At 37.2% G+C, this 15,336-nt stretch overlaps 1 protein-coding gene across 3 annotated transcripts in view; it reads left to right on the top strand.

Annotated features, from left to right (window-relative positions):
- CHRM3 (cholinergic receptor muscarinic 3) overlaps window positions 1-15,336 on the top strand; it is a 268,811-nt gene that overhangs the window by 130,816 nt on the left and 122,659 nt on the right. For 2 of the 3 annotated variants that reach the window (XM_069852361.1, XM_069852362.1), the window contains one exon: window positions 14,711-14,813. In XM_069852361.1, coding sequence (XP_069708462.1) covers window positions 14,716-14,813 — 98 coding nt within the window. In that variant the 5' untranslated portion in view covers window positions 14,711-14,715. Of the gene's footprint in view, window positions 1-14,710; window positions 14,814-15,336 lie in introns of those variants that run through there. The other variant, XM_069852365.1, reaches the window with a different exon arrangement.

Below are 15,336 nucleotides of genomic sequence, written 5' to 3' on the forward strand. Positions count from 1 at the left end.
CTTCAATGCAGTGTCCCCTCCAAGATGTGAGATAATCTGCATGTTACATCTTGCCAGAGTCCAAAGATGAAAATCGTTATACAGCCAGAAGATGCAAATATGTGGTGTAAATTGAATGTGCTGCATAACCATAAAGCATGTGGACAACTGAGCAATGAGTTGTGATGGCTGCTGGATTTCACTGATGTGAAATGCCAAAACACACAATTTTGCAGATGTTTGGAGTAACACAGCTCAATGTAGAGTCAGAGGAAAAGAAAGTTTATGTATTTTAAATTTAAATGGGAAATGAAAATTTACTTTGTGTGACTTTTTTCTGTATGCTAATTTTTCTGGTTTTGGTAGGTATTCTTCCACTGTAGATCTGTATTACAAGTAGATAATCAGAATTCTTTATAGCCTAGTGGGCTTTCAGGCATCTCGAAGGAGAATGTTTACCTATAAGTACAAATCAACTGTATTTTTTTATGATATGGAGTTTCAACTTCAAGTGAATGTTATGCTTAATATTTAAGGTTGCAAAACATGTACTGTCCTAGTATGTTAACAATGGTTACAGGAAACCTAAAAATAGAGAGCATTTCTTTCTGTCAATTAAATTGTTATCTAAACACACAATTGAACTTGACAGTTATTTGTAAAATACCTGCTTTCTGTTTTTTTTCATTGATTATTGTCTTAGATGATCAAGATTTTTGTCTTGATAACTACCTGACAGAGGAAAAAAATAAAGAAAAAAGAAAAACAAAAGACAAAACTCATGGAAATAGATATCACTTTAAAAAATCTTTGAAAAAATATGGGGATAAAACCCAAACGATATTTCCCTTCAATAACTCTTTTCCAAAATGCTTTTGATTTTTTTCAAAATGCAACAGATTGCTGCATAAATCCTGATTTATAGCTGAAACTCTTAAACCTAAAAATTAATTATTTCAATTCCTATAAACATATAAAACTGGAAAAGTTTTGATTTCTGATTGGGCTCTATTTGAAGACATAACCAGGATTGAATAGACTGCATCTGGCTGGATTCTTCAAATTCTTTTGGCAATAAAAAGAACTTTAAGTAATCTTCAAAATGTCACTGTTAACAGTGTATTGATATGAGAATACCTTCTTGTGAAGAGGAACTTACTGATGCAAGTGAAAAAGATGAAATTGGAGAAATTACAAATAATGCATTAGTAGGAATTAGACCATTTTCTATTTGTCCTTTTACTTTTCCGTACTACAATGTTAGTATTTGAAGGTAAGCCAACTTAAGGTAGGAAGCTACTATTTTTCTCATTTCTGAACAGGTAAAAGAACTTTTATGTAATAGCAAATAAGGTTTTTCATTATTAAAATTCTTACAAGATTTCACTTAGACTTTACTTTAGTCAGATGGGAAAAACACTCCTCAGTATCAGTTGAGGTATTATAATGATGTACATCTTAAATTTCTTTCTTTTTTTTTTGTTTCTCTTTAGTACTTGATCTGTATCTATATTTTACTCTTGATTTTTTGTATTTGCTAAAAGTTTTTTTGGACCTTTTTATCTTTTGACTTAAAATCTTGCAGATAAAGAATTCCCAAGTAGCTGATCTTCTGATCCTGTGGCTGGAAAATTAAAATTAGTAGATACAATTAATCTGGACATACAAAACTTTAGTGGTTCCCTTGCAGAATTAAAAATTAATTTCCTTTTGGTGAATGAGCTATAGCTTAACATATTTTTCTATTATGACTTTCAGTGCAGTGTTCTGGAATGTACCCCACTGCAAAGCATGTAATAATCTTGTAGGAGAATTCAGCAAAACTAGTTTCTTAAACAAAGAATAATAGAATCATAGATTCATAGAATTGCTAGATTGGAAAAGACCTTTGAGATAGTTGAGTCCAACTGTACCTGCCCACTGTTAAACCATATCCCTGAGCACGTCATCTACCTGCTTTTTAAATACCTCCAGGGATGATGACTCAACTATCTCCATAGGCAGCCTGTTCCAGTACCTAATAACCATTTCGGTGAACCTTTTCTTGATGTCTAATCTGAACCCCCTCTGGTACAATTTGTGGCCATTTCCTCTCATCCTGTCACCGGTCACCTAGGAGAAGATACCAAATACCCACCTCAGTACAACCTTCTTTCAGGTAGTTGTAGACAGGGGTAAGGTCTCCACTCAGCCTCCTTTTCTCTAGATTAAACAGTTTCAGTTCCTTCAGCCACTCCTTATAAGATTTGTTCTCCAATCCTATATAAGATAGAGATTGGAGAGTGTATAAGTCATGCGCTATAAGTTAGAGGGAAAATGTTTCTATATTTAAGAAAGGCAAAGAAGAGGAAATAAAGAAAAGTATAGCTGGAATGTCTGTGAGTGTTTGTTTTAGACCACCTGTGTTGTTCCTCCCTGTTACTCCAGGACTAATCTTGATATGAGACTCTCTGGTCTGTGTAAGGAGACCAGGGCAACTGCTGTGCTGTACAAACTGGTTGGCACCAAGGCTTGCAGGGTGCTTGGTGCAGCAGCGTCATTTCAGCAAAGCCTCCAAATTCCTTCCATCAGTACAGCACAAATTCAGGAATGACCTAACCTCTCCACTCCACTGGCAATATTTGATTGGGATTTATTTCTTCCTCTAAAAGATTTAGTGTCTATGAGTATAAATGCTATGCATAAATGTATTGCAAAATTGTATCAATGTAGGCTTTCAAGAAACAATGATCTTGATTCTTTATCTTGAGTGAGGGGTATTCAAAAGTGGAGAAGAGGGACCTATGTCCCTGTACGTCCTCCTACATGAGTTGAGCTTTGGGTTGAGTAGAGTAACTGTATATTGAAGAAGGTTCAATTAATAATTGGGATCACTGTCAGACAATGGTAGGCCATGTAGAGAGGTGGTTGAGTCACCATCCCTGGAGGTGTTTAAAAGACAAGTAGATGTCGTACCTGGGGACGTGGTCTAGTGGTGGACTTAGCAGGGCTGGATTGATGGTTGAACTCAATGATCTTAAAGGTCTTTTCCAACCAAAACCATTCTGTGATTATGTCATATAAGCACTAACCTATCAGTCCAGAGCAACAGGATATGTTGGTGGTGAGCTATTTTCCTAATAGCCTCATGTAAATTTAAGGATTTTTAATAATCTCAGATCTGTAAGAATAAACTAGGGTAAAACCCAGCAAATCTGCATTATTGTTGATTATAGTAAGTAAATCCTGTTGCACCATTAGAAGGACCAGAAACATACTATGAAAGGTACTTGTTCAGAGTGGAGTTTTCCTCAAAAAAGGTACACTCTTCTTCATCAAAATATAAAATCTTAGAATAAAAGTTGAAAGGTCAGCTTCTTTTAAGTAAAAGCAACTGTCAAAGTCATGTCTGTTATAAAATTCTGTGGTTCTCTGCACCACAGCAAATCTCTCTCTCAGCTAACATTGCTCTGAAATGCATCTTATTTAAATTTGCAAGTACACAACCAACCCGTGCTCTCTCTGCCTGAAATAAGATGATGATTCCATCTGGCTGAAGGCTTACCAACTTGGGAATTATCATTGCAGCACCATTACTCTTACCCGTTGTGTGTCCCCTTACTCTGCTTTCTTCTTTTTCAGAGCACAAAGTGGTATCTTTAAATAGATGACATTTTTACATCTAATGCATATATAATAGTGTTTGAGGCATCAACACACTTTTCATAATTTCACACTGCTGTTTGAATTTACAGGCTTATTAAAATGTTCCCAGTTATTCCTTTTGTTTCCTGGGTGAGAAAGACCTACAAATAGGAGGGCCTTTAAAAGTTGACTTGTTTGAAGTTACATGGTAAGGAAAAAAAAGTTTTGCAGATGGAATTTATCTGCTGCCAGGTAGAAAGACTGTCCTTGAAAATAATGAGCTATTAAAATAGAGCCACTCTGTTTTTTTAACTGATATTCCCATTAAATTAACTTTCCATGGGATAACTGTACTACTTAATGGAACAGATGACATCAGAAGCAGTTTCATCAATGCTTTGCCAAGCCTTCTTCCTGAATAGAACTAATATTGAGCAGTTAGGAATGTTTGCTTCTATTTTTGTCATGCTTTTTCTTCTTGAGCGTTTACACTAGATTTCTTTAATTGACTTAATGTACAGTGAGATTATGACCTGATTCCTAAGCTGGAAGAAAGCACATACAATTTATTTTTAAAAGAGATTAATAACTATAGGAAGATGATAACGTAAAGACTTGAAGCAGCTCATGTTCCTGTCTATAAGCAATAGATTTACTTGGCTGGCAGCACTGTTTAAAAATATAGGAGGGCATGAAATACTGCATTAATGCCTATTGGAGATGAGCTATGCTGTACTGAGGTGGAAGAGGAGTGGAAGATGTCTGCAGGACCACCAAGACCCCCTACACCGAAAGAAAATATCATAAGTGGTGCTGAATGGGTGGTATTGTAAACTTTGTACTCTCAGGATAATCTGGTCAGTGCAAGGACAGTCGCATTCCCATGTGTAAGGATGTTTAAGGGATCCATTTTCTTTGGAATAAGTAGCAGATTTGGAGCAGATGTCCGGAGTAACACCTTTCTCTCTGCTCTGCTTCAGGACTCAGTTCAACAGCATACTGTCCTTGGTAGAGTTCATGGCAAAACCAAAGTTTAGCTATGAATCATGAAATCAACCAATTCCTCTACTGACATATGTTTGCAAGGGTTGCAGCATTTAACAATGTTTAAAACATTAAATATTCATGTGTGTGACATCGAAGTTGTTTTCTCAGATGTTCTGAATGCATAGATTTTTGTTCAGAAATGTTGTGAGCTAAACAACAGCCAGACAAATCAGGTAGAAATATAGGAATTACTGAGTAAGGTGAGTATCTTTAGCAGAATTGATATAGCCTTTAGAAGTTTGATATAGCAATAACAGATTTCAGACCATTTTCAGATGGCTGTGAAGAGGGTGATATTTGCTGGCTTGCAAAATCTCCAGATCTTGACTGTATCACTGAAGGAAAAGGCCAGATTTTTACTTAGATTCTTGACTTAGTTTTGGGTGGAATCCAACTTGCCTAAAGTTATCTGTCTTGATGTTTAATCTAAATTAGCCATAGGGCTTTTTCCGATGACCATGGAGAGAGGCTGCTGCAAGGAGTGATTCACATCAGACTAAAATAAGTTGTTACATTACATGGTATCAACAGTGCTCTTCAGGACATTCCTTATGTCTCTGGGAAACTGAGCGAAGGGATATTGCCGAAAAGAAAGATACAGTGTTTCTTAGAATTGATGCAGTTATTTTCATAACACTGGAGTAGTATTATTCCTCCTGAAGGCAGTTAGTTCACAAGTTACCCATATTGGCCCATTTTCTGTGAGTTAAAAAACAACCCAACATAATTAGTTCTGTTGGGTATTCTGCATCGGCATTTCATTGTATTATACTGATGCAAGACCTCCCTCTGAGCTCAGTCTTAGGGATTTCTAGCTACAACTTTGACATTATTCCTCTAACTGCATTTAGAAAAATAGCTGAGCTTTGTTGCATTTTCTGTAATGTCAACAAGATACATAATTTCTGTAATTTCATTGTTAGTTTATAATAAATTGGGACCTTCCTTGACTCATGAACCCAATGAAGATGATCACAGAATTTTTGTCTGTAAAGCCTTTATTAAGTAATTCAATACCTTACCAGGGTGAGGGCCCTTGGTTGGGCTGATTGTATACTAATGTTGTATTGCCTTCCAGAGGCAGCAACTGTCATAAGACAATGTTGCTAAAGATCTTAATTGCCTTAATACATCTTGGTGTGCTTTGATTGTCTAAATACATCTTGGTGTGCTTTAATGCCTCTAAATTAATTATGCAATTTAATACTGTTATTAGAGTTTTGAATTGCATTGCTTCAGATGAAACATAAAGCTAATGTGATTGTGTGCCATAGGAATGGAAGCACCTATGTTTTTAAGGATTATCCCTCAACGTTGCAATTATTCACTAAATGTCTAGTTCAGAAGATTCACAGAACAGATTGCTGATATGCACTGAAGGTCTTACATGTAACTTATAATTTAAAATAAAAGGTCAAAATCCACAATTACAAGATTTCTTTGAAAAAAAAAAATATTAGAAATGAAGGCCATTATGTCCAAATGAAGCACAACAGCTTAAGTGCCTGCAGAAGCAGAAAATACGTTAAATAAAACATATTTGCAGGGAAGACAGTATAGCCCATATTCCAGGGAAAGGCAATAATAAACAATATCCAAACCAACAGTCCCTGCTAATCTAACCTGGGGACATTTCTTCTTACTTCCAAATTTAATTATTGGCTTAAAGAGGTATCTGGGATTTGGGGTTTGTTTTGGGTTTTTTTGTTGGTTTTTTTTTTTTACAGAACCTAGCTAGGTACCAGAAATTTATCATTGCTGGCAGCACTGGTTCACATCACTGAGATTGGTCTAGTATGTCTAACCTTTCTTGGAAGAGGAAAATAGGCTTTCAATATATTTTCACCTCTGCCTACAAAGGGAAAGGGAACAGATATGAATCCTCTCCCCAGCTACTGAGGCATGTTATTTTTCTTAAATATTTAAAAATATAAGTTATCTCCACTTATACCATCTACCAAAAATTCCAGTCATTTTCTTTGCTTCCCAAAGCATCATTGTGGAAACTGTATGTAGAAGGGAAAAGAATCCTTATGCTTTAGGGCATGTAACTTCTACTGTGAATGTACAGAAACAATACTAGCACTCTTTGATTTAAATTGAAATAGCGAAAGAAATATGTACAGGCAAAAAGCACGTTTATCCCAACTATAAGATACGGCTGGGGTTGCTCTCAGTTCTCAAGGTAAATGTGTACTTTTACATTTTTTATAGCTGACAGCACTTCCATTATTACAATGACCTGTAAAATTATGGAATAGCAAAGCAGCACTGCAACACAGGAGTAATTATAGTGAAACAGGCAGAAGTGCCTGTTGTTACGAAATTGCCTGTGGAAGTCAAAGCCCACATACAGTGCACAGAGCTTCTGGTCCATACCAATTCTTTTTCCTGGTAGAGTGTAGGTAATTCTGTTCCTTTCATAGATACATCTCATTAGAATTTAATCTCATGTTTCACCAACTGAGTCTATATACTTTCAGAGTTACTTACAGTATTTTTCTCATCTTAACCCATCTGAGTAGACGTATATCAACAACAAATTTTATTACTACTGCCTTGTAGTAGTAACCAGTTGCAAGCTTTTTCCAGTAGTTGGAATTACATAAATTCTGTGCAAACCCAAACTTGTATTATGTGAGCAGAAGAGTTAAATTATGATAGGAAAGCCATTGGATACTTCCCCTGGGTTGTCTTTCTAGTTTTAGTAAAGTATGGGCATCAGTATGACATAGTATACTTTGTGATTTTGGGAGTCTAATTTGTTGATTAAATTGTGAATGTAATGACAAAATGTGGCATGACACAAGGGTTTCCTGTTAAGGTTATCTTGCAACATATCATTCCTTTCTTTTTTGTTCTTCCTTCTCCCCACAAGGCGAAAGCTGTTGAGCTTTTTAGTTTGTACGAACATTCAAACAAATTTCAACGTAGTGATAGGGAAAGAAATGACTGAGCTGCTTTTATTGATACTGAAGTTCTATTTACTAATTTAATACAAAATTAATAAAAATATTTTTAAAAATTAATAAAAAATAGCTACACAGAAAGCCACACTGCAAGTTATCTACAAAGCTTAACAGATTTTTGGACATGAGCGAATGCATGTAAAGTTTACTTATGATGTTCCTCCACAGAGGAGCAGGAGTATGTCCCTGCAGTGAGCAGTTCTCTCAGTTTTTGATCCTCAGATCTCATGCCTTTGTGGTTGATCACAATAACACAGAAAAATAGTGAACAATGATTTGCATTCTTAGCAATGAGAAATTCTAGTTAAAACCTGCTCCAACCTGGGCTTTTTGTGGGCTGCAAGTCCTTCAGGGCATGTCCCCTTGCTCCTGTGTGGACTGACAGGCAGTGTTTTGCTCCTTTTTAAATATCTTTTCCCTGAGGTGCCACCAACAGGGCTGTGGGGCTGTGCCGTGCCCTGCAGTAGAGCCACCAGAGCCGGCTGTGCCCAGCATGGAACAGCCCGGGCTTCTTCTCACAGAGGTCACCTAGCAGCACCACATGCCAGCATCTGGGCACAGAGACCCAAATCAGAGGTAAATCCAAGACCTGTTAGATGATTTTATTGAATCTTTTAAAGTGATGTTTGCACTGGAGGTTGCATTAGTGCTGCCATGCATGTCTCAGAGAATCATAGAATTGGAAAAGGTTGGAAAAGACCTTCAAGATCATTGAGTCCAACCATAAACATAACACTGCCAAGCCCACCATGAAACCATGTCCCTAAGCGCCACATCTACATATCTTTTAAATACCTTCAGGCATGTTGATTCAATCACTTTCCTGGGCAGCCTGTTCCGATTCTTGGCAACCCTTTTAGTGAAGAAGTTGTTCCTAATATCCAGTCTAAAACTCCCTTGGTGCAGCTTGAGGCTGTTTCTTCTTGTTACTTGGGAAAAGAGATGAAGACCCAGCTTGTTACAACTTCCTTTCAAGTAGTTGTGAAGAGCAATAAGGTTTCCCCTAACGCTCCTTTTCTCCAAACAAAACAGTTCCCTCAGCTGGTCCTCGTAAGACTGTGCTCCAGACCCATCACCAACTTTAACGCTCTTCCCTGGATACACTCCAGCACCTTCTTGTGTTGAGTGGCCCCAAACTGAACACAATATTCAAGCTGTGGCCTTACCAATGCTAAGTGCAAGGGTATGATCACTTCCCTAGTGCTGCTGGCCACACCATTTCTGATACAAGCCAGGATGCTATTGACCTTCTTGACCACCTGTGCATGCTACTGGCTTATGTTCGGTTAGCTCTCAACACTGCCATGTCATTTTCTGCCGGGCACTTTTCCAGCTACTCTTCCGCAACCATGTAGTGTTATATGGGGTTGCTGTGGCCCAAATGTCTCCAGGCCATGTAGGAGCCTCTCTGTCCTGTTCCTGGGGACACTGATAGCATCACTCCCTTTGGATGCCTGGGAACAACTGCAGCTGCAGGAGATGGTGCAGATGCCTCCATCTGAGTCTCTCAGGGTCCTGTCCCCAGGCCTAGGAAGCTGCCTGCTCAACAAGGAGCTGCAATTCGTGTTGAATCCAGACTGGTGCCCACTGTCCAGGCCATCAGCCCAACAGGGCCACTTGCAGGTTTAGTTTTGGTGGGTTTATGGGCTGGGTGGCCCTGTCCTCAGGTCATTCTTTCACTCCCTGGTGGTTTTACAACAGTGAGTTCCTTATTGAGCTGTAAGGATTTAAAATTACTCTTTAGTTTAAAAGAAGAGGAAAGAAAGTGATTTCTTCAGCACTACAAATAGATTTGGTAAAAATTCTTGGATAAAGTGATATAATTCCAGTATGTGCAATTACAGATGTTGAGTAGTGTCTGTAACTCTTGGGTGTAGAGGGAGTTGAACATTTAATATTTCAACTCCTTTTTTCTTTGCCTAGAGACATAATTTTATATGTTTGAATATAAAAGCTGCATTGCAGCCACTGTCTGAGTTCATTTTAGGGGATTAAGATTTGCATATGCATACTGTTAACTTTCTTTTGATGTAAAAGAGTGGATTTTGGTAGGTGATTATTGCACCTCTTACCAACCTCTTATCTCTTCCCTGTGCTTATAAACATCTTCATTAACCCCATTTTTTTTTTCATCCAAAGTTTCATTAAGGCAATTGTTGAGTAATTTTGTGTATACTTTTTACAGAATGGAGTTTAGAAAGAAATTAATGATTACTGAGATTTTCCTCTATTGCCTAGCAGGCATATTTAGGAAAGACCAAATGACAGGACATTTCCTGAGCACCCCAGCAAACAGGCAGCACATTTTCATTAACAGACTTACCATTCCTTTTCAGGAAAGTCCATCTGCTTCCAACTGATAAAGCACCATATTACTCATGGTGCATTCAACTGACTTATGATGATTTAAAACTTATGCTTCCCCACTCTCTCAGATATAACACAACAGACAACGTATCTTGTGTACATAAGTCATACCCAAATACTTCATGAAATATTGAAATTTCTTATGTTTTGTGAGATTTTTTAAACTCTTTTTCCTGTAATCAGTGACACTGAAAACCACTGGAAGGAGAAACTTCTTTCTCAGTTACTGTGACAGGTGGAGAGAAGGCAGTCAGTAAGAGGATCATGAATGTCTTAAAACTTTCGAGTAGTTGTTAATAGTGAAACTCTGTATGGAAGAAATGGAGCTATGTGTTTGCTCAGGACATCTTTTTCAGATAAGGTTGTCTTCCATGAAAAGGGTTATATATTTTTTTCTCCATTCATATATATATATATGTATATATATAAAACCAGATTTAGATGTGCTGTGTAACGGATGGAGGACATTATGTACTCCCAAGGCTTACTTCATCTCATCCTAGGCCAACAACTACAATACATCAGCTTAGTTGAGTGGTCCTTTGATGTGGCAGCTTTTCCTGCATTGACCACACAGCTTTTCCTGCACAGTTCATGGATAGATGGCTGTAATTGTACAGATATCTAAAGTTTAGTGAGACCACTTCCTAAATTATTAATGTTGATAACTGGTGAGCTTTCTGGTTTGGTCGTTTTAGCCACAATTGTCTGGTAGTGTTATGTGAAATTATACACGACATTTAACAAACTTTGGTTTAAAAAAGTAATTTTTTTTTTCTAAAAAACAGAGGTGGTAGAAGTCAGGCATCAGTAAGCACCCTAAGGAATCAAGATCTAAGAGAGATTGTAACCACTTCTCAAATTTTAAAATGCTTTTGGGATTCTAAATCAGATACATAGAAAATCTAAGTAATAAAGAGCAGTAAAACTGAATTACCCTCCTAGTAGTTTTTCCTGCTGTTTTCTTTTTCCTGACTGCTTATGCTGCTGATTATATTCAGGCACTGTAATGCACTTATGTGATGCTTTGTATGTGAACTGAACTGAGTTGAACACCTTTACACCGAGCAGATCTAACTATTTCCAAAATAGCCACTCAACTTTGCCAGTAAAATGCTGAAGTCACTATTCTAGAGTGAAACAAATGTGTTATGTCTAGACTGAACAATTTATGAGATGTATATAAGACTAACAAGTTAAAGTAATACCTGAAATGTCTGGATTTTGTTTTACCGTACTCCTCAGAACCTGAAAACTAAATGAAGCCTTCTAGTTACTCAGCAGCTGAAACAGATTTGGCTGAGTCAGTTCTATGAATTGACATCTCTTTGTTGAGAACATTGCCTAAATTCAAGATGCTAATCATTAATTTCTCCCTCAGTTGAACTGGATGAAAGAGGCAAAAAATTACTCTTTTCAGTCATCTTGAAGAAATAAAAATTGAGCAAGTTGGATGAACTGTTCTGTGACGTTGAATTTGTCCTTTTAATTTGCCCTTATGGAACTTCTGCTACAACCTCAGAAATGCAGAAGATTATTCAGTTCAGTGGGCACTCAGTTGACATTTGCAGAATATAGGAAGAATTTATCTTTATAGCTAGTGTTTATAACATCCATAGGACATCAGTTTATCTTTGAAGTCCAAGTTGGCAGAATGGGTCTGTACCTCCTTCTTCCATCTCTTTTATAGAATATTCTAGAACCTTGTTCCTTAATGTAGAAGAATGGTTCAAACCAATGTTTTGCAAGTGTAAAGTGCAAATCAAACAGGTTTTCATTTTCCCTGATTTAATCTTGGGTACTTAACAGGTTAGCAACCACATGTAATGATGTCTATTGCAGGTCACTCTCACAATACATATAAATATCTATCTCCAAATGTTTGTGTCAAGTAACAGCCTTTCTCTCTTCTAAAAGAATCAGATTGAAACAAGGTGGAAAGGTGTGTGTATAAAACTTCAACATAGTTACTTCAAATGGACCTTGATGTTCTGCACAACCTGAATAGTTAACTGGTTTTGGTTGCTTTTCATAGAGTTTATTAGTTTTGTGGCTGAATAAACAAAGAGCACAAGCTTATTTAAGGAGTGTTATTTTCTCTTAAATTAGGTCAATTAATTTCAAAGTTCTGAGTCACAATCTGCATACTTAGGGGAGTAAAACTGGATTTTTGATAGTAATGGCATAAAATTAAAATATAGTAGAAAATTACAGGGAAGAAATTTCTTTATTGAGAATAGCTTGAGAAGCTAATTTAATGAGGAATTAGTTTATTGCTAACTAAAAATGTAATAACTTGATAAGAGGGGAATTATTAAGCATTATTAAAATTCCATTTTTAATTGCCAGTATCTAATTTCTCAACTAAAAGGAGGGTCAAATAACTTAAACGAGGCTTCCCCTTTCAATTGTTTTGCACTCTTAAAAGTGTGAAAGTGACTTTAAACTGGCTTTGATCATGAAGCAGATTTTTAAAAATTATTTTTCTGCATTGATATTGTGAATGAGAAATGCTTTTCATCCTTTATAATTTCTGTATAAAAAATAATTAACAATTAGTTTTTTAAGAGTTTTTAAGTGCTCTTGTTGTTTCATGGGTGACGGTATGTAATTCCACCATGGACTTTTAGGGACCTCAATTAAACAATAATTGGTACATGCTGTGCAAATTATAGTTTTAATAGATGGCTGAATTACAAAGACTGCATCAGTAATTACTAATTATGAATTACTAATTTCTGCATCACTGGAATGAAATACTGAAAACAGAGCTGCTGTTTTGACAAGTCTGGAACCATCCTTCCTGAGCTGCAAAATCAATCTATCCCACTGAACGCTCCATAACATTCTTACAGAGCTTCTGCCTCACTTAACAAGCAAAAATCCCTTCTAGGTAGGAGGCAGTTAAATGAAGTGCATGAGCTCCTTGCCTGCTCCTTGCCTCTTTCTGAGTGTTGTGACTTTCCACTGTACAGTCAGCTTTCCTTGTGCTGCCCTTCCTTTGCATTGCCTATCTGGGAGCAGTGGTAGGAATAGACTGAGTAGCAGTGTAACAGCTCCACAAAGAAATGCCTTGGAAAATATATGCTTCTATAAGTGATTGTCTCTCGTCTAAACATTGATCTGGACTGAGAGGTTATCAAAGGCTGCTCTTATGAAAGGGTTTGCCACACTGAGACGTCCAGGCTCCTTCCAGTTAAGAACTGCATGGCATTGTTTGTAACACAAATAATGCGTATTCCTTCTTTCCTGGCTGTATTTCATCTGATGTTCTTCCTTTCAACTTACTCTTGCAAGTTCAGCCATTCTTGTCTTCATTTGGTGTGTTCAGATTTGCTTCCACTCTAATGCATTGCACTCTTAGCTGTGCAGGGTTAACAGAGGGAATGACTGTCTTTCAGGATAGTGAGAAGAGGAGGGGGAAACCTTCATGATTAATGCTGCATCAGAGCTGTGTTAGAAGTACTGTGTTGATGTGCAGAAATGTACGTGGGTAGTAAATTTGTATTTTCTTCCATATTGAAAATGGAGTGTAGTTTCAGTCTCATTTGTTGATAATCTCAGCCTTGGTGGTGGTGGTTTGTTTTGTATTTGTGGTTTTTTTTTGGTTTTGTTTGTTTGTTTCTTTGTTTCTTCCTGAGAAACTCAGCATCCAGCATAACCAGTGTGTTCTCTCTCTGGTCTGCTACCTTCTTTTTATAATACTTGGGAGTGAAATCCCTTGGCATGCTGGTAAAGGCTGAAACATTGAGTGAACACATGGAGCATCTGTTGATTCAGAACCACTCTTCTGTGTTTAAGTTATTCAAAGGGGTCTTGAAGCCTTAGGCTGCAATGGCATGCAATAAATGGGATAATAATGGCAGATGCTTTTACTTGGCACTAATTATGTATAATGAAATGGAACATAGTCATTAGTAGCTAATCCTTCCCTTGCGCTTCTGACTTAAGGAATTTACAAGTTTTGCAGAGGCAAGTGTGTTGTTTAGGTTTTAATTATTGTTATTTTTGCTTCCTCTGTACTTATGTCAACTTTTAAAAGCAACACTATATTAAAAGCAGCTGAAAACGTAATACATGGAATATGTTAGGGGGGTTATTTTTCTAACTTCTTACATCTTTTACATGAAAAGTAATATTCCAAACCAGCTTCCTAAATTGGTTAGCTTGAGAGACTGCATGGTTTGGGGAAGAAAAGAAGAGCCCCGTTCTTACTTTTGCTTCCATGTCGAGCTGCTCCTGGGGTCTAGATGGGCTCAGGATCCTATCTCTTTCTGTGCCCAGAGGTGCCAATTTCCAGGGGCACAGGCCAGACAAGCTCCCTTGATGACTCAGCTGCATACTTATTTGTGCTGCCTTGGAGAAATTTTTATTCTCACTCCAGTTTGGTCAGTGGGTTTGAAAAATCATCTAAAAATACTGTGATCACACATAGCCATTTGGCGGTAGGTGTGAGCAGCCCAAAGGCTTGTCAAGTGCCATCTTATTTCCAGTGCTGCAGATCTGTGTGATAGATGCATGCTTGAATTGTTCTATTTTCAACTAAGTCTCTAAGATTTAAATATATACATGTATATTATTCAGCAATAGAAAGATTAGAAATTATTAATAACTTTTGTCTTTTATTGGTCCACATAAGTCCTTTTGGCTTATATGTCTGTCTCCCCCACCTGTCCTTTATCTATTTTAATAATTATTCTTCTGTCTTCTTTTTTTCTTCACAGCCTACATGCTGACATGCTACCAGCTTTGTTTCCAAAAGAGAAGTTCACAGAACTACACAGTGCCTGATCCAACTAGCTGCTTTGATGTTCCTCATTGGACCATGTAGGTAAAATTCAAAGAAACATATATATATTCACTTTATATCATTCCAAGTATGCAACATATCGCAAACCAACTGATTTTTGGCAACAGTGCTTACTTTGCAGAGTTTGGGTCTTTTGGGATTTATGAACTGCAAAATGATTTATTATGGCCCTATACATTTGCCATGTGTTTTATCATCAACCGACACACAACTGTAGACCATCATAAGTCACAATGTGTTTGTTCTCGTTGCCACATCTGGAAACACCACAGTGCTCTAAGTGAGTGAACTTTAATTGATAGATGCAGTGGTGCAAATTTCGTGCTAGGCACAAAACCCAGTGGAGAAATTGAATAAATTCTCAAGCAGTTGGCCTACCTTGACCTTCTTGTTATTACAGCTGCACAGCTAGCAGAATAAGAGCTAGCCAGGGTAAGAGCTAGGCTGAACAGGTTTACATGAGTGAACCTCTATGCTCGTCTTAAGAGTAGAGCAGTATCATGATACTGGCAATCAGGAGAAAGATGTCTTCTGTTATAC

This window comes from Phaenicophaeus curvirostris, chromosome 2 (genome assembly GCF_032191515.1).
Source record: "Phaenicophaeus curvirostris isolate KB17595 chromosome 2, BPBGC_Pcur_1.0, whole genome shotgun sequence".
NCBI classification, from domain to species: Eukaryota; Metazoa; Chordata; class Aves; order Cuculiformes; family Cuculidae; genus Phaenicophaeus; species Phaenicophaeus curvirostris.